Below are 20,365 nucleotides of genomic sequence, written 5' to 3' on the forward strand. Positions count from 1 at the left end.
ATAAATACATAAATAAATAAACTAGTCCAGTGTATAATCCATCATGTCCTTGTACCAGGTGGAGGTAGAGCAGAGCGTAGTATTAATTAAACTAAAACATGAGTGAGTCTGGAGGAAGTGTGGGCGGGGCATCAATATCACGGCTCCACGTGGCTCCGCCCTCAGACCGTACTGATCAGACTCTGGATCCAAACTCACAAGATGGCGCCGCCCGTATCCCCGGGAACATAGAGTCAGTTTGACCAATGAGAGGAAGAGGAGACGTGGTGTCCATATTTATATACAGACTATGCTCTTAAACCTAAAGGTGACTCAGAACTTAAATCCAGCAGGACGAGACTCTAACGAGCAGCAGGAGAATCAAACCACCTGGATCACTGAGGATCCTGTCTGATCACGTTTCAGCTGATTCTAAGATTCAGATCCTTGGTTTGCTTCCACACACAGATACACACTCAGACACTCATGCACAAACACACATACACACTCTTGCGCTCACACAACTTTACATTTACATATGTGAAATATACACTCTTCCATTGAAACTGCGCTGGATGGGATTCTCTTTTCTTTTTTTTTTGTTTTCATATTCCACATTAAATGAAGTTTGTACAGAATGTCGACAACAAAATTCAGATAAAGACCCGCGATAAGCACACTGACCGGTGTAGGACATGAGTGTCCATGTGGGGACCCTGTTTACCCGCTGACGAGGTCTGAGGGGACGTGACTGACTGTGTGGACGGTGTTTGTGCTTCGTTTGGATGTGGGTTAGTCCAGAGAGGGATGGACTGAGCTCCGTCTCTCTCTTCAGACTGGTTGTCCACGGTTGTGTGTGTTGTGTGTTAGTGTGTGTTTGTGTGTGTGCAGTCTGAGCCGGTGTCCCTGTGTCTTCCAGCCCAGTCGTCTCAGATCCAGTTATCTGGAGGCAGTGAGTCCGAGCTGAGCTGCACAGAAAGGTCCTCGACCTGCAGACACCAAGAGATGGAGATGAAACCCAGAGAGTCTGTCTGAGGTGTACCCTCCCTCCGTCCTCCTCCGTCCTCCTCCAGCTTTGTCCCTCTTCGTCCATCTTTGTCCTCCCTCCTCCTCCTCCATGCTGGGTGAGTGTGGTGCAGAGACACAGTTAATCTGAACGTCCTCCAGATACTTTTCCTCCTCTGAAAGGCCGTCGTTGTTTTTGTTGTTTGTGCGTCTGTTGGTTGACATTTAACAGTGTGTGTGTTTGTGTTAGTGTGTGTATATGTATATATATGTGTGCGTGTGTGTGTGTGTGTGTGTGTGTGTGTGTGTGTGCATATGAGTTCACATTTATGAGACGTAGCGTAGAAACGTTGGCAGGACGAACACACACACAGTCATGGAGATGTGGTGGAGGAGGGGAGCTGATCGCCGGCTGCTGCTGTTCTCTGGCCCCGCGGAGTCCTGGGAGTCCATCGACCCCTGGGACAGCAGAGCCTGGACAGAGACAGGGACAGGGACACAGGTGAAGGTTTAAGTTTCAAGGTCTGAACTATTTACTGAGAACTTCATGTTTCAGACTTTCATGGGAATATTTGAATAACTGGTTTTTAGGACGTTGTGAGGAAACGTTTAGTCAGAAACACGAGGGACAGTGGATTTCTTTTGGTTTTGCAAAACCAGAAACAAAAACGGGACAAACGACTGTTATCAGGATCAGAACCAGAACCAGGACCAGAATACCTTTCTTTTACTCTGCAGTCTAAAACCAAAGAGATAAAGTTAATATTAGACTTAATTCTCTTTCTACTAACGTGATTTATAAACTAAAACTATTCTCCTTGAACCAGGAAGTAGAACCTACATGTGGAGGCTGACGGAGGCTGGTGGAGCTGCAGCTCAGCATGGATCTACTTTCAGATGTGTGTGTAGTTCAGAGTTCAGGTTTCATCTACTGATGGTTTGTGTTTTACTCAGAGTATAATCATCATGAATTAACGTCCAGCAGCGTCGCCGTCTGCAGAGGTGAACGGAGCTCAACAGATTTTATTCTGCTTTAATATTTAAAACTTTATCAGCCAATTATTTTGCTTTATGTGCTGAGCAGCTAATAAAACATTTAGCTCCATGAATGTTTTATTTTCTAATGACTGGATTTATTAAACCCTGACTCCTCGTCGTCCTGGAGACGCTCGGTGTTTCCTCCTCCTTCCTCCTCCTTCCTCCCCCGTTCAGTTACGTAATAAAACATTAATGAAAACATCTGGATCATAAAGAGATAACAGGTTCACCTGGATGAGGAGGAGGAGGAGGAGGAGGAGGAGAAGGAAAACGAGGAGGAGGAGAGGGAGACGAACCAGAAGGGGAAGGAGAAGGAGAAGAAGGACGAGGATAAGAAGCAGAAGGAGAAGGAGAATAACCAGAAGGGGAAGGAGAAGGAGGTAAAGAAGAAGAAGGAGAAGGAGAAGGAAAAGAAAGAGAGGGAGGAGGAGGTGGAGGAGAAGGAGAAGTGGGTCACTGATCCACTTCCTGTTGCGCCTCCTCTCAGGTCTAATAGGAGTGAAAGCTGCTCACCTCCTCACACTCAAAGTCGTCAGAGGAGACGCACTTCTGTCCTCCGTCCTGTAAAACAAGAAGCATCAGGTCAGAGACATCGTTACTCCTCGTTACCTCCGCTTCACTAACGAGACATTTACTGTCGACTGTCGCCATGACAACACCTGAGACTGACTGAGGCTAAGCTACAGCATCAGTCCAGGTGAGAAAAAAACACTATGGGATGGAAAGAAGGAGGAGGAGGAGGAGGAGGAGGAGAAGAAGAATGAGAGGAAGACATAGAAGAGGAGAAGAGAAGTAGAAGAAGAAAAAAGAATGAGGACGAGGAGAAGGATGAGAAGGAGAGGAAGATGAAGAAGGAGAACCAGGAGACAGAAAGACAGAGGAGGAGAAGTAGAAGAAGGAGGAAGATAAAGAGAGGAACACAAAGAAGAAGAAGGAGAAGGAGGAGGATGAAGGAGGAGGATGAAGGAGGAGGATGAAGAGAAGAAGTGTTTAACTGACTCAGACTCATTCCTTCCTCTGAACTCTGAGTTAGTTTTTATCTGAAGCTTCAGAACCTTTGGACACGTCCCAGATCCTGGTTCCTTTCATTTCCTGTTAATTCACAGAACCCAGGTTCCATTAGTAACCACTCATTCCTACTGTAGGTTACTCCGCCTGTGTCGGTTGTTGCTCTGCGTCCACAGGCCGAGGACGTCGTCTCTAAGTGTCCACTGACCGAGGACGTCATCACTAAGTGTCCACCGGCCGAGGACGTCATCACTAAGTGTCCACTGACCGAGGACGTCGTCTCTAAGTGTCCACCGGCCGAGGACGTCATCACTAAGTGTCCACCGGCCGAGGACGTCATCACCAAGTGTCCACCGGCCGAGGACGTCATCACTAAGTGTCCACCGGCCGAGGACGTCATAAACTGAACCCTGTGATTCGTCAAACCTTCTGAGGAGCTGTTAACACGACACAGGTTCATATCAAAGGTTTAACAGAGTTCTTTCACCGTTTGTTTGACATCAGTCACGCGTAATAAACCACAGAGACTCAGATCAGTGAATGTCTACTGTCTATGTGTGGTGAAGACATAAGTCCATGAGGACCCATCACATCAAATCCTCCCAGCGTCTCTGTCTTCATGAGGATTTTACTCTAACAGAACAAACAGTGAGGAGGAGCCACGTGGGAATGGAAGCGTTCTGAGAGGAAACTGAAGATAGATCAGTGTGTTGAAGAGTTTCAACCGTTAGAAGACGACGACGTCCCAAAGCTACGTCAAGAACAGCTTCAAAATGTTGCTGACGTACAACAAAGAGCAGCTAGGGCTGTGTAGCTAGAGATGATAAAAGACAGACGTCATGACGAAGAAACAGAGACTAAAAGTTAATGGATGAAGACACTGGATTAGAGTAAATATCTGACTTTGATGTTCAGCTGTTGGTGACGTCGTAGATTTACTTTAAATCAGAGACTTTCAGTTGTTGTTGTTTTGTTCAGTTAAAACCTCGTACAGACCTCACATTAATGTCCTCTAACGTGTCCACTGAGGACATGTCCAGTCACGTGGAGGTGGTCTGGGACACATTAGAGTGATCTGGTCTCTAGTGTCCAGGTTCTTTCTTTCTTCCCTTCTTTCCTTCCTTCCTTCCTTCCTTCCTTCCTTCTCTAAATAACTACGATCATAAATAAATCAGATCTTAACATGTGAGAGTCTTTCCATCTTGTTCCAACATCTGGATCATGTCTCCAAGTCAACCAGCAGCTGTTGATGGTTCTGATCCAGCGGTAGGTAGAGATCCATTAGAGACAGCAGCTGCTACAATATTCTACTGACCACATGATGGCGCTGCTGATTTACAGACACACAAACTGAGATCAGATCTCAAGTGCTGGCTGGGGACGCATGTGGAGACACATTTAGATTAAGACCAGGTAGATGGACAGGTGAGACCAGGTAGATGGACAGGTCACTTCTTCTTCTGTGGTGTTAAACACGTCCAGACATACTGTACCACTGATACTGCTAGAAGCTGGAGCTGGCTGTAGAGCGGAGGCTGGATGTGTTTGTTTCTCTGGTCATTAAGGCTCAGTCAGGCCTCCTGTCTCCTGTGGCTCCTCAACACAAACACAATCTCCACTATCATTGAAACGCTCCACAGTAATGATGACACTCACACACATTTATCTCCATCTTCCATCATCTGCCTCTTTGTGAGCGCTTCATTAGCATATCTCCTCCCGTCGCCTGGGTGGGAGAGCCAATCAGATCTTATCGCCCAACGAGGAGGAAAAATATTCTTTTCATGGACTGAGGAACCGTCGAGAGCGGCCTGGAAACGCTGCACGCCGGATCGTTATCGAGTCCCCCGAGATATACGCATGCAAATCCACAAATATGCATCTGTGTGCAAACACACAACAGTGTTCATGGAGATCATTAGAGCGCGCAGATAGAGGCTGTTACCGCGGTAACCTCCTCCGACACCGGAACGCCTCTGCAGGTCTGCAAACTACAAACTGGCTGCTCAGCACGGCTCACAGGGAGATGACAGCTCTGCTCATGTACTTTAGGAAAATAACACAAGTCACAAAACAAATCCACAACAGCCTGCGACGGCGGCACGCAGCATCCACAGGGACACGCATCCTCCTCCATCTGATCTGTATCCGTCTGTTTCATTTGTCAGATGTAACTCCATCTGTGCTGCTGTGTGACCGTGGAGGCTTCACATTCACCAGGTATTTAGAAAGAGCTGACGGAGAGGCTTCTACCTGGAGCAGCTGACGGAGGAGTCATGCTGTCACACGCTTCTAACGCTCTGCTTAGTTTTATTTTGGAGTTCAACTAAAGTCTGAGTCAAATAAATGCAGCTCTCAGCAACAGCATCATCAGGCACCAAAATATAAAGCTTCATCAAAATAATAAGAGAAGAAAGTAAAACGCTGCTGTGACTGTAAATGCTGATTCTGCTGAGAGCAGGTTCTGTGGTTCATGGTCGTTTTCTAAACCAAAATATCTTTAAATGATGGACTGAGGAACCAGCCCCAGTCTGACTGAGGTATCTCCATGGAAACCTCTGTCCTGAAGCGTCTTGGTCTCCGGTCAAGGTACAGGGGCCCAGTGGCTCGTTGGTCTAGAGGTATGATTCTCGCTTTGGGTACGAGAGGTCCCGGGTTCAAATCACGGACGAGCCCGAAAAAGGGTCGTGGTTAGAGGTGCAGCTTGTGATTGAAGGGTCCCAGGTTTGCAGCCCACTGCTCCAACTGTACACACTACTGTGTGAACAAAGAGGTTAAAGCAGGGACATAATTTCCCTTTGGTGATCAGTATTAATTATTATTATGCATGTAGCGTACGTACATATATATTGAATAAGCAGCAGTAACCTGTGCCATCTTGTTTCAGGCTGCAGCAGAAACAGGTCCTGCTGAGGTTCTGTGTAATTACTGCACAAACAGCCAATAATATTACTTCCATCCATCTCTGTCTGAAATGAAACGACTGGCTCCTCTCTGGTAAACATCTGCACCGCCTCAGTCTCGTCATGTGAAGGGAAGCCAGCAGATAAAACTGGCCCCAGACAAGGATGCTGCGAGGATGTCTGGGAGCTGGACATAAAGAGAAGCGCCATCGACCCTGAGGCTGAGTTTAGACAAGCATCACAACGAGAAGCTGCAGCTCCAGCTCCTCTGTACTCAGACGTGTGATGAAACAACATCTAACACATCATTAGATGTTTGTCCACGTTCTCCCCAGCAGTGAAAGGAAACACGTCGTCTGTAACTCCTCCAGTGAACTAGGATGAGTCTGAACGTCGTCCTCTGCAGGGTTCAACTAAATCTGACTGGTGCCGGCAACAAACCACGAGAAGAGCAACATGTTTACAGTCACGGGTTTCTGGCAATGTCACTGTTTAACCACCAGAACTGTCCACCATGTCCCCCACACATGTCCCTTTGGTAAGGTTCAAGTCTCTGGACATTAATGGACCATCAGAGAACCACTGACTGGAGACAGGATCACAACAGGGTTCTCCAGGACCAGGACCAGGACTAGGACCAGGACCAGGACTAGGACCAGGTCCAGGACCAGGACCAGGACCAGGACCAGGTCCAGGACCAGGACCAGGTCCACCCTCTGCAGCCTCAGTAGCTCTATCAGAATGTAAAACCTCTTCCAGCCAGCATCAGGGATTCTGTTACCAGGAGGGATGTCCCAGTTTAATTTAAAAAAGTTAATTTAATTCAATAACAGATAACATTTGCATATATATATTATATATACTATACATGATTCTATATTTAGAGACGTTTTTCATGGACAGCTGAACGGTAGAGAAAGAGAAAAAAGATTTTCTAGACCTGCTCTTTAGTTTCAGTCAAAAGATTGTTAAAGAAAAAACTAAACTTATTGGAACAGAAGTGGATGTCTGAGCTGAAGCTCTGGAAACAACAGACACGACTCCGTACATAAGAACCTTTATTCTCTGTCTCTGCCTGAAAACATCAATAAAAACTAAACAGTGCAGATTGTCCATTATGTCCGAGACACATGACAGATGAGACGATGGAGGAGACACCTCAAACCTCTGGAACCAAAGAGGACGGTAGATTTAGTTTGAGGTAAAACAGATTTTAAACTTTCAGGTCAGCAGCTATGAGCTACCCTTGGTTGACAGGCTCTGAGGAGAACTCTGAATAGTTTCTAAAGTTCTGGTGATTAAATGAATTCTATTTACATCTGTTATGTATATTTTTGTCATTATATTTGGTCGACATTGATGCTTCTGCTGGATTTGACGTATGTGTAGTGTAGTAATGACATTCATCTCTATGAGACACCTGTCTACGATGCTATGTCCTGTTTTATTGTATCTGGATGATGTTGATGGTTTCTATAGCAGTGGAGTCATAACGAGGTACATATAAGTACTCACCTGCAGGTTGGCACAGGTGGAGAACATACAAGCACTGTCCATGGGTTTGATTGCGTTCCCGTGCAGAGAGGGGGCGGGTTTGGAGATGATTGGCGGCTGGGCGGGGGGCAGGAAGGTGGACGCCGGCTCAGTCACAAGGAGAGTCCCTCCCTCTGAGCCGTAACCGAAAGACTGGATGGCGTTTTCTAAAAGAGAGAGGGGAGACGGAGGAAGGAGGTCAGAGGGAGGAGGAGGAGGAGGAGGAGGAGGAGGAGCAGAGGGAGGAGGAGGAGCAGAGGGAGCTCCTGTCTGCTTCTCCTCTAATAGCAGATTAATTAATTCATTTACTGTACGACTGTTTATTATGTAGATATCTACGTTTCATTTATTCTCTTGATCTACATTAATTAATAGATTTACACCACTATCAGTCTGTCCTGGACAGTCAGTATTAATTTATTCATTATCAAATAAATAATAATAATAATAATGTATCCCAGTAAAGGCCTCACTAGAGGATAAATATTTCTTATTAATAATTTTATTTTTATTATTTACAGCTAAGTGTCTGCAGGTAGCAGCGTCCTGAATGAGACATTAGTAATGAACTCATTAACTGATCATTGTTTTATAGAGGGAAGAATTCATTGATTAATCATGTGTTCATTGTCTCCGTCTCCGTCTCCGTCTCCGTCTCCGTCCTCCGTCCTCTGTCCTCCGTCCTCCATCCCGTGCAGCATTCAGTGACGTTACATAACAACAACAACAGTAATAATAATGATGGAGACATCCAGGTTCCTCTTTGCCACGGGGCGCATCGTGATCATGGTTATACATGTTCATGTTGGAGTCAGGAAGAAGAGGAGGAGGAGGAGGAGGAAGAGGAGGAGGAAGAGGAGGAGGAGGAGGAGAGAGGAGGAGGAGGAGGAGGAGGAGGAGCAGAGGTGATGTTGTAGCTGGGTCAGTGTTCGTCTCCACTTTACAGTGAGCCGTGGAGACGTTAAAATAAATCTATGAAAGTCTTTGATTATGACGTGATGATGCAACATGTAATAAAGATCAGCTGATCAATGGACTGATTAATAACAGAGTCCTTCTAGACAAACTGTCATTTATTAATATCTGTGACATAAGTCATGTTTACATGTGATTTACACACACACACACACACACACACACACACACACACACACACACACACACACACACACACACACACACACACACATACACACACACACTTGTTTCTATTCTATTTAATTTAGTTTGTTTTTCTTCCTTATTTCATGTTTATGTATTTTAACTCATGTCTTATCCCTGAACTCTGAATTTACCTCTGTGGGCTAAATAAATGACAGTCTAGTGTAGTCGGGTCTAGTCTAGTCTAGTTTACTCTAGTCTAGTCTAGTCTTATTTTATCTAGTCTAGGCCTAACCCTAGTCCTAGTCTAGTCTAGTCCTAGTCCTAGTGTAGTCTAGTTTAGTCTACGCTAGTGTAGTCTAGTCTAGTGTAGTTTTATTTTGTCTAGTCTTATATATCTAGTCTAGTCTAGTTTACTGTAGTCAAGTCAAGTCTAGTCTAGTCTAGTCTAGTCTTATGTAACTTGAATGTGTGCAGGTATGTGAATATGTTGAAACACAGTAAACTGAGATAATTAGTTTATTGATCCATCAGTTAATTAATGAACTCCATCAGCTGATTGACAGAAAACCAATCAGTGATTATTCGTTAAATGTGAAACATTATCAGTCGTTCTCTGTGGACTGACAGACCTGATGAGCTCCTCTTAATTACCAGAGGAGATAAGCTGCAGAATAATAACCAGGCTGTGATTGGTTGGGGGTGTGTGTGGGGGGGGCTCACTGAGGCAGGTGTTGTGGGTGAAGTCTCGGTGGAAGGCGTCACACTCCTGCTCCAGGTGGCCGGTGGCCCTGCAGCTGCACCACAGGCCGATGGTGATGTTGGAGGGGCTGCTGTCGCTGTAGTTGGGCGTCACATCTGAGCCTGACGTGGAGGAGGGAAGCACAACGGAATGACAATGAGGCTGGAGATTAGCCGGCAACAAGGTGGAGAGGATTTATTTCTGCAAACTGGGAATTCAATCACGGGCCGACTTCCAGAGAAGAAACCAGAGAGAGAGAGATTCACACATGAACAGCCTCTGATTAATGGAGGAGGAAAAAGGTTTGGAGTTAATAATCTGTCAGACGTACCGATGAGGCCCACGTAGGACATGAGGCAGCCGTGGTAGTTATCATGAGGACAGCTGGTGACGGTGTGAGACGTCATCTGGCAGTTCATGTGGAAATCAGCCAGTCGAGACCTAGGACAGGACGGAGACAAGATGGACAACGTCACGGGACAAAGGTTTGACGGGATCCGATCTCTGGCTGTCTGGAAAAAAGGAGCAGAGGAAGGAAGGAAGGAAGGAAGGAAGGAAGGAAGGAAAGGAAGGAAGGAAGGAAGGAAGGAAGGAAAAGGAAGGAAGGAAGGAAGAATGGAAGGAAGGAAGGAAGGAAGGAAGTTAAGATGGAAAGAAGGAAGAAAGAAAGGAAGGAAAAGGAAGGAAGGAAGGAAGAATGGAAGGAAGGAAGACAGAAAGAAGGAAGGAAGGAAGGAAGGGAAAAAAAGAAGGAAGGAGGGGAAGGAAAGAAGGAAGGAAGGAAGGAAGGAAGAATGGAAGGAAAGAAGGAAGGAAGAAAGAATGGAGGGATGGAAGGATGGAAGGAAAGGAAAGAAGGAAGGAAGGAGGGGAAGGAAAGAAGGAATGAAGTAAGAAAGGAAGGAATGGGAAGACAGAAGGAAGGAAGGAAGGAAGGAAGGACAGGAAGGAAGGGAGGAAGGAAGGGAGGAAGAAAGGAAGGAAAGGAAGGAAGGGCAGGAAGGAAGGAGGGAAGGAAGGAAGGAAAGAAGGAAGGACAGAAGGAAGGAAAGGAAATGAAGGAAAGAAGGAAGGACAGGAAGGAAAGGAAAGAATGAAAGGAAGGAAGGAAGGAAGGAAGGAAGGAAAGGAAAGAAGGAAGGAAGAAAGGAAGGAGGGGAAGTAAGAAAGGAAGGAAGGAAGGAAGGAAGGAAGAAAGAATGGAGGGATGGAAGGATGGAAGGAAAGGAAAGAAGGAAGGAAGGAGGGGAAGGAAAGAAGGAAGGAAGGAAGGAAGGAAGAATGGAAGGAAAGAAGGAAGGAAGAAAGAATGGAGGGATGGAAGGATGGAAGGAAAGGAAAGAAGGAAGGAAGGAGGGGAAGGAAAGAAGGAAGGAAGAAAGGAAGGAAGGAACGAAGGACAGGAAGAAGGGATACAACAAGGGAAGGAAGAAAGGAAGTAAATAAGGAAGGAAGGAAGGAAGGAAGGAAGGAAGGAAGGAAGTGAAGCCAGCATCAATGAGCAGATAATAAATTCTACTAACTTCCTGTTTTGTTGAAGCTAATCTGATCAGACTCTGTAGACGTCTGTGACTTCTTTATTGTTTAGTTTAAACCATAAATATTAAATGTTTTGTTGACCCGTCCATCAGCTCTTAGTTGTTGTCACAGCAACCCCAGCCAGTGGAGTCATGTTTACAATAAAATATAACGTCTGTGGTTTAATGAACAAATGAATTCTGTTTAGGAGACGAAGAAGAAAAGCACCATGAGATGATCTCATTAAAACCTCCAACCTGTTAGAGAACATTACAGCTGTTTGTTTCCTCCTCTGACTCCAGTGACATGTCAGCTCAGCTCTATACAGCATCTATACTGTATAGAGTATTTATATGTATATTTATATATATTTATGTATATCCGTCCAGCAGTGAGAGCAGTAATGAACACCGTCCTCCAGGAAGGAAACAGGAACTCAAGCAGACTGAGCAGATGCACAGAGTCTCCCCTGAGAGCAGCCAAGCCGTGTGGAAATAAAAGGCTGATTCACGGCGTAGTTTGGGAGATTATCTGCATCTCCAGCGAGCGTGTCCTGCACTATCCACTACATCATGCATATGTTAATGCACAACAAGGCTGTCACAGACAATAACTGTGAAGCTGCTGAGCTTAATCTACCGCTTGTCCTACTTCTGTGTTCTCCATCCTTCCTCTCTCCTCCTCCTCTGTACTTCCTCTCTGCTGCGTCTTTCCTTCTTCCATCTTGAACGTGAGGAAGGAAACAGCCACGGCGACGGGGAGGTGGATCACAGACGTCTGATCCTGTGTCCTCTCACGTCCATCTCTGCCCCGTCCAAGGAGCTTTATGGACTCAGGACATTTACTTCAGGTTGAAAGTAGCATGAAACACGTCTGAGTGCATCGCTGCATCAAATGTATGTGAAGGCGTCTGATGATGTTTGACAGCTGGTCACACAGAGGTCAGGGTTTGTGTCTATACAGCCCACGACATGAGTCATTACAGGTTAAATATTCTAAACTGGTGACCTGAGGAGTGATATAAGTGAAGTTCATTAAAAACTAAAACCACTAAAGGAGTCGGTGCTCAGAAACATTTAGTAACAGCTCTGCAGAGGAAGATGAAGCTGATGATGATGATGATGAGGAACTAGTTGTTAGTTTTAGAGCAGAACCAGACGATGACACAGACTGATGATGAATCTACAAACACAGCTGTAGCAGCTAACCTCTGACCTCTGACCTCTGACCTCCAACCAATCAGAGACATTCACCTGTAAACTGATTCATCTCCACGGTGCTCAGATGATGAGTACAACATGTTCAATTGTGTAAACTGAAATAGGACAATGTTAGCCACTTAATTAGCCTAAACTAGCTCATAAACATATCCGATTCAATTCCACGATGCTCAGATGACATGTATGACTACTAAGCCCCGCCCTCAAATGATCTGATTGGTCCAGCAGATCTTTGCTGGAGCAGAATCAGTTCCCATCAGAGAGACTCCAGATAAACTTTCCTCTGCTATGCCTGAGTATTCATGTCGGCCGAAACATGTTAGCAGCTTTGTTAGCCATTTACTAAACAAGATAACACTTGCTGCTACATTAGCCTAAACAAGCTAATGGTAACGCCATAAAGGTATATGATTCAACTCCTGTTACTGTTCTGTCCATCATCACATTAAGCCCCGCCTCCACAATCTGATTGGTCCATCAGATCAGAGCAGGAGCAGAATCAGTTCCCAAAGGAGAGACTCCAGATAAACTTGTGGATGTGGAAGTTTTTCTGGTCTCAAACTCAGCCGGAAACAAGTCTCTAGAAGTTTTTGGTTTGTCCAGAATCAGAACGTCCGTCTGTCCTCTGTCCTCTGTCCTCCTCTGAACCGAGGAGCTGTGATCAGTGATTACTGAGGACCAGTCTGGTTTGTTGGTGTCACTCTGTGAAGCTACCTGATATCCATCAGTCTGACTCATATTCATTATTTAGAAAGAACAGTGGAAGCTGCTGCAGTGTCCTCTGAAGCGGACGTGTCCTGAGTCATCCTGACAACAATGTCCATCCTGCACGAAAGACACAACCCTAATACACACCGACAACACACACACACACACAGCTTATACTACCTTAGTGAGGACACTCTTTGACACTGGCCCTCACAGAGATGGACATGGCAGCACTTAAACACACACACATGTGGTGACACCTTCACCCTTGGCTTGTCGGGGCAGATTCATGGGGGGGGGGGGGGGGGGGGACTCAGACGGCCCAACAGTCCTGTTTGTGTTTGGCAGCTATTTATTTCAAAGAAACACGAGGAGAGCGTTTCCAGACACTCGTGACTGACTTTTAAAGGACAGCGCTGTAACGCTGGCATCGATCAGCTGTTTCACTTCACGCTGTTCTAGTCCCGTCAGTCATTTCAGAGCAACGTCTCTGAGAATCACATGTTACTGTCACCAGAGCTCCATCAGGCTCATTTTATTATCTCTGACTATTTCAAGTTTGGTTTTAGACTTACAAATAACAGACAAAAATGCTAAACAAGTAAATTCACCATTTGATGATGAAGAAGAAGAACTAGAATGAGAAGAACTAGAAGGAGAAGAACTAGCAGAAGAAGAAGAACTAGAAGAAGAAGAACTAGAAGGAGAAGAAGAGAAGCAGAAGAAATATAAGAAGAACTAGAAGGAGAAGAACTAGCAGAAGAAGAACTACAAGAAAAAGAACTAGAAAAATAAGAATAAGAAGAACTAGAATGAGAAGAACTAAAAGAAGAACTAGAAGAAGAATAACTAGAAGAAAAAGAACTAGAAGGAGAAAAAGAGAAGTAGAAGAAGAAGAACTAGAAGGAGAAGAAGAGAAGCAGAAGAAGAAATATAAGAAGAACTAGAAGAAGAACTAGAAGGAGAAGAACTAGAAGGAGAAGAACTAGAAGGAGAAGAATAACTAGAAGGAGAAGAAGAACTAGAAGACTCAAGTGCTGGCTGATGACACATGTGGAGACACATTTTAATTAAGACCAGGTGTGAACACAGTGACTTTGATGGACAGGTGAGACCAGGATGTTGATGTGAGGTCTGAACAGGTCTGAACAGGTCTGAACGGGTCTGAACAGGACCTGGATGTGTTGAGTCTGAGGGTGTATTCACACCTGCCTTGTTTAGTTCGATTAAAACGAACTCAAGTTCGTTTCCTTGCTTGGTTCGGACCTTTTTGACTGGTGTGAATACAATCACTCGAACTCTGGTGTGGACCAAACAAGCGGACCGAGACCCAGCTGAGGAGGTGGTCTCGGAGCGGTTCCTACCGAACCCTGGTGCGGTTCCTTTATGGTGTGAAAGCAGCCCGACCTCGATCCGACCCAAGTTGCAAAAATCTACCTTTTCGGATTTGACGAGCTCCCGTAGTTTCCCGTAGTTTTCGCGCATTATGGGAAATGTAGGATAGCCCAGTGACACACACAACAGAGAGACACGTGAAGCAAACAAACGCAGGTAGGTTAGGTAGAGATGAGCCGTTGCAAAATAACGAGCATGATATGGTTAAACTCATGTTGCAACGGTCTTGACGCTCGAGCACAAGCTGTAAGTTTATAAACCATATTGCTAGCATAATAACAAGTAGACCTACAGTACGCAAAGTCTCCATTGTAGCCTATTTACGTGGGACATTTGGCTTCCTTCTTTACCCCGCCTATACGTTTACCAGCCAATGGCTGAACGACCTTAGCACATGTGTTTTTGTTTATAAATTCTGGTCCGGTTGCAATTAATCACAGTGTGAAAGCGAACCGCACTAAAAAAAAAAAAAGAAAAAAATAATTGGTCCGGACCAAAGCAAGTGAACTAACGGACCTTCCTGGTGTGAATACGCCCTCAGACTTGAGTCTAATTAACGTTGAGTACTTTTCCTGCAGACTGGATGTAAACCTGAGAGCAGGACTTCCTGTCCTCTGTGGACGCTACGACCCAGAATAGTAAAACGATATCAAAGTTTCATCTGTAGCTTGTAACTGTGAATATTTCATGACGTATTTTAATATTTGATCACACATTATAATTAATCTCATTACTGAATGACTCTGACTGAAACACTGTGGGACTCAAACTCATCTCTGGACCGGTGACCTGAGTGTCAACTGCTCCAGGGACATGTTCCCTCTGAGACCAGGACAACACACCAATCTGGTCTTTAACAACTCTAACTGACGTCCACTTAGAGCCGGTGACGTATGAAGGTCAGAGACGGAGATGATTAGAGCCAAACACACCAGAGATGCAGCCCAGTGCTTCAGAACGCTGCTGATCAGATCCCGCCTGAGCTGGCCTTCATTTCCTCACAGGCCTCGTTAAAGATTCATCTAAACTAACGAACCAAGGCAGAGAGCGTACTGTACTCTCCCTGACCCGACCGTGTTCCCTCTGCTCGTAATAAGAGAGAAAAACATGAAAAAATAAACAGATGTAGATAAGACATGGTGAGGTTACAGCTCTGATGCAGGGAGACGTTCATGTGTTCGATGTGTAGTTCATTTAAAGGACCGGCCCTGTGTTTGGTGACTACACTGATCACTGGTTCTCTCTGGATCTGGACCCAGATTGAGCCCAGACTGTCTGATAATTAAAATCCATCTGTGATAAGTGGGATTTAAACTCTGGTTGATTACATCTGTGCTTCTGTTTCTTAAAGGTCTACAGATACAGTTTGTGGTAAACAGAAGGTCAGTTAGTTAACTCCCTCCTTGTTCTTTAATCCTTCTTTAATTAAACTTTAAAAGGAGCTGAATAAACTATCAGCAGCGACCCCCACAGAAACACAGAGGACTCTCCTTTTCTTCCTTTCTTCGATGGACACCAGAGATAATTTGCCGTCGTCCTGACATTTCCTGCTGCAGCGGCTGGAACGATGCTCTCCGTTACGCCTGTGAGTCCACGAGAAGGTGAAGGATATTAAAAATGAAATTACAGCCAGGCGGAGTGCGTCTAAATGCCCTCATTACCGACTGCCAGGCGCCGCTGGAGCAGACTCGTCCAATTATCTCCGGCGTAAATACAAACACATTTAAAGCGTTGACGGTGCTCGTATGTACGCATGTATGAACAGGGCCGTCTGTTTGACCCGGACTCATCAGTCACAGCGTTATTCAATTATCATGTCTGCAAATAACTGGAACAAACATTTACTCTCCCCGTTTCATTCACTGTGTAACACTGAGGTGTTCTGTAGATTTATAACAGGCTGACAGAAGGACTGCTCATAGAAACCATACCTCCACAGTTTTTAATACCGGCTCACAGCTTGGGATAAAAACAGATTTCCAGGTGTGTGTGGGCGGAAGCTGGGCCAGAGGTTAAATAAAAATAAAATAAAAACCATCCAAATTGGTGGAGAACCAACTAAGAGCAGAGAGCAGAGTTTCCTGGTGCTCCTCAGAGCTTTAAGGAAGATGGAAGTATGTGGATCGATACGAGCCTCAGGTCAGATGAACCATGTGGTCCCGTCAGGTTAGAACCAGGAGGCACATGGAAGAAAACTTTCAAAACATTTGAAATCGAAGAGGATGTGTTCAACCTCCACTCAGTGAAGAAACTGGATCAGTGGAGAGAACGAGGTGATTTGAGTTGTGACAACAAACTCCTTCAAATGTTGTTTCTAAGCTGAAGAACAGTTCCCAGAAAAGAGGAGGAAATAAAATAGGTTTTCTCTGGAGTCTGAATTGAATATCGAGTTGACAGAAATGTAATACTCCGGTTAGAAGAGAATCCAGAAGGAGAACAAACCGTGTGACCTCTTCCAGCTCAGACAGGGAGGATGAAAACTCTCCTCGGTCTAATGACCAGAGCAGGGAGAGGATGAAAGTGAGAAGAGACAAAACATTTGTTGTTTCTTCCTGTGTTCAACTGTTCTGCCAGCAAATCCACACAGAAAATAAAAGTCTGTGCTTTAGTGTCTGCAGACAAACTCTAACAAGTGTCCATGAGTCTGTGATGATGGTGACATGTCGGCAGCGTCAAGAAAACGATGGAACAGGAGAGTTATCTATTCTATTTCTGTTCGCCCAGATATGATCCTGATATTAGAGACATGTCCAGAAATAACTGATGGATCTTCACGTCCACGTCTGAAGTGTTCCTGAAATATTCCAGGACCAAAAAATAACTATCACAAGGACGTAACGGGACACACTGTATGATACGACACCACTCTCTGAGGTACATGTTGGTAAAATAAATGAGAGCAGCAGAGTGTCCCTGGTAATATGTACACGATTTAAATGAGATGAGATGAAACGAGATTAATCAGAAAAGTGTCCCTCATTTAGATGAGATGAGATGAGATGAGATGAGATAAAGTAAATCAGAGCAGTGTCCCAGTGACTGACACAACTGAGATCAGTTGAGATGGGATGAAACAGAATAACATCATTTAGAGCAATTATTCTGAAAAAATGAGAAGATATTAAATAAAAGAGATGAGACGAGATGAGGCAGCATAAAAGAATTCAATTATTTTGTGAGATGAGATGAGATGAAAGAGATTAGATGAAATAAAATCAGAGCAGAAAAAGTGTCACTCATGACTGAAACAATTGAGATGAGATGAGATGAGATGTGTTGATGGTAAAATGATTGGAGAACATTTTCAGAAGCAGTCAGTGGATCATAGTTTGACACAATTATATTGTTAAAAATAAAGAACATTAAAATCTTCTTCTATGAAACGTTCTAACGCTGGATGAGGAATCTGAGGTTCTAGTTCATCTGAGAATCAATCATATTTCATTGATTTTGTTAAATGACTGTAATGAAATGAAAATCAACAGACGTAATCATTTCATTCCAGTAGATGGAGTTTCACAGTTGAGTCGTCACATTATTCTCAGTACCTGTGTTGTTCAGCTACAGGACGCCTCTACACCGTCCCAGCAGCTCGTGTCTAGAGACTGGAACACAAGTAAAGGATTTCTGCCCTCCAGGAAAAACACTTTCTACTTTAGTAATCTGTGTGAAGCCACCCGTTAAGACCTTGGCCAGGGTCACACTCCTTATAGACTAGTTTCCATCAGGACACATCTGGTACTTTAGAGATGTATGTGCATCAGGTTGCTCATACCTGCTGTAATCAGCGTGGTATGTATGCAAACACATACATGTGCAGTGAGGCGAGCTGAGCTGCTTCTCCAAAGCCGACTGCGGCGGCGGCGGCAGCAGCAGCAGCTCCAGCTGAGTGGTGTTTTAAGGCGAGGGAGCCAATCTATCGACGGCAGCGCTCCATTACACGGTCAGCGAGGTGAGGTGGTGGCGTGATGGAAATAGCTGCCTCCTTTGTGTAGGTCACAGAGGACGGCGGCATCGCAGCAGGCCCGCTCGCTTTCACTCCGGCTGTGTGTGCGTGAGTTTACACAGAAAGCATCCCCTGATTCATCTCATTTCCTCGGCGCTCGTCTGAAAGCGTCCGCTTGGTTTACAGGACAGACGAGAAGCGGGGAATGAGTCTTTAAAAGGAAATCAGGGCGAGCTAACCCGGCGGAGATGGAGCAGGAAGCAATATAACCAGAGGTGTGACCAAGGGCAAGCTATCGTGATGCTGAGCGAGAGCGGCAACCGGCGACTCATCAGCAATGCAAATATGGAAATATGCAAATGAGCCGTCCCACTCAGGGACTGTTAATTAAAGAGAACATCAAGACAAAACAAAGCAGCTAATCACCAAACACAGACAGATGTACGCACACACACGGAAAAAAAGCAGAGATGAGGAAACTAATCACATGAGCAGCGAGGTTAAACAAAACCTTCAGAGCCAACGTCACAGCAGCACCGACGCCTCAGTTCATCTCCATTAATCACAGAGCAGCCTGCTACCTGCTGCTCAGCCTCACGCCACAAACACATGGGCTGTGTTTACACGACTTAATGAGACGCAAAGAGAGACTCCTCCGAGGGTCACGAACAATCACACGACCACGACATGACGGGTCATCTTTTACTAAACTCTCTCAGACATTAACAAACAACGTCTGTCTCATCTCTTCTGGTAATCAAAGAGCAGCAAATACCTGGAGCACATCAGTGTCCTCTATCTGTGAGGTAACACCAGGTAAGATGAGATGAGATACAACCCAACACAAGATGAGTTGAGATAAGAGAAGATCAGATGAGGTGAGGTACAATGCCCGGGTAAGTTAAGAAGAGAAGAGATGAGATGAGATAAGGAACAACAATGAGATAACATGAGATAACATGAGATGAATGAGATGAGACGAGACGTATTTCATCTTGTCTTGCCAAGATACAATGAAATAGTGAGTTGAGATAAGAGAAGATGAGATGAGGAACAACGACAAGATGAGACGAGACAAGATGGGATACAGCAAGATATAACGAGATAAGAAGAGATGAGTTGAGATAAGAGAAGATGAGATAAGTTACAACGTCGAGATAAGATGAGACGAGATGAGATGAGATGAGATACAATGAGACAGAATGAGATAGGACGAGATGAGACAAGATGAGATGAGGTACAATGGCGAGATAACATGACATGAATGAGAGGAGATGAGATACGAGATACAACAAGATAAGAGAAGATCACATGAGGTGCAATGAGATGAGATGAGATGAGATTCAGTCAGATAAGAAGAAATGAGGTGTGATGAGATGAGATAAGACGAGATACAATGAAGTAGGAAGAGATGAAGTGAGATGAGACGAGATGAGACAAGATGAGAAAAGATGAGATGATGTACAATGAGATACGACGAGATAAGAAGAGGTGAGGTGAGATGAGATAGTTGAGATAAGGTACAACGACGAGATAAAATGAGATGAATGAGATGAGATTTTACTTAAACAGAGTGTGTGTGGTGCTGCTAGCCTGTCAGCCTGTTAGCGTGCTAGCTAACATACTGGTGTGAAGGAGGAGCAGCCTCTAGTTCTGTGGCCTGATAGAAAAGGCTGAAGGTTTCATTAGTGCGTCACTCCACATGTGTTTTTAAAGTTTAGTTCCTTGAAGTATAAAAGTGACAATAAAGACCGACCCTGAACGTTTTTATTAGCTCCGTATAAAGAAGAATAAAATGAACATGTGTCTCAGCTACTTGTTCACTTGAAACTGAAAAACTTTGACAAAGGACTTTGTGTGAACATTTGAGTTCTTTGGGTTCTCATTGAACTCTAACTGTAGGTGTGACTGCACTCTTTTTGAAATGCTAATAAAGTTCTTTAAAAAGCAGAGCCTCAGTCCAAAGACCCTCTGGAGCTCTCCGTAGGCTTCCTGAGCATTACTCGTGGCAAAGACTGTATTTAATTACTGTTTCTGTCAATCAGAGCCGTCCCCTCAGCGGTCGCTTCCTCCTGCCGGCTCTCAGCCTCAGCGGGAGACCAGGCGCCCTCCGACGCCGTCAAGACCCAGAGGACCCGTGGGGTTCTGGTGATTATGTAGCAGCTCTCCGCTCTGCGTCTGAGAACGGTGGCAGCTAATAGAAAAGGAAGGAGGCTACTCTGGATTCATTTTACAGGCAATCAAACATGATTCACGCTCCACCAGTGAT

General features: G+C 44.9%; 1 protein-coding gene across 1 annotated transcript in view; it reads right to left on the bottom strand.

Moving 5' to 3' along the window:
• Window positions 1-339: 339 nt before the first annotated feature.
• Window positions 340-20,365, bottom strand: part of gfra2b (GDNF family receptor alpha 2b) — a gene marked incomplete at its 5' end in the record, with an annotated part of 63,358 nt that continues 43,332 nt past the window's right edge. The window contains 5 exons of the mRNA XM_084571774.1: window positions 340-1,458; window positions 2,536-2,583; window positions 7,449-7,633; window positions 9,291-9,431; window positions 9,641-9,750. Of these exons, the coding sequence (XP_084427900.1) occupies window positions 1,312-1,458; window positions 2,536-2,583; window positions 7,449-7,633; window positions 9,291-9,431; window positions 9,641-9,750 (631 nt within the window). The 3' untranslated portion in view covers window positions 340-1,311. The remainder of the gene's footprint in view (window positions 1,459-2,535; window positions 2,584-7,448; window positions 7,634-9,290; window positions 9,432-9,640; window positions 9,751-20,365) is intronic.

Source organism: Chelon labrosus (assembly GCF_963514085.1).
Source record: "Chelon labrosus genome assembly, chromosome: 22".
Classification (NCBI taxonomy): Eukaryota; Metazoa; Chordata; class Actinopteri; order Mugiliformes; family Mugilidae; genus Chelon; species Chelon labrosus.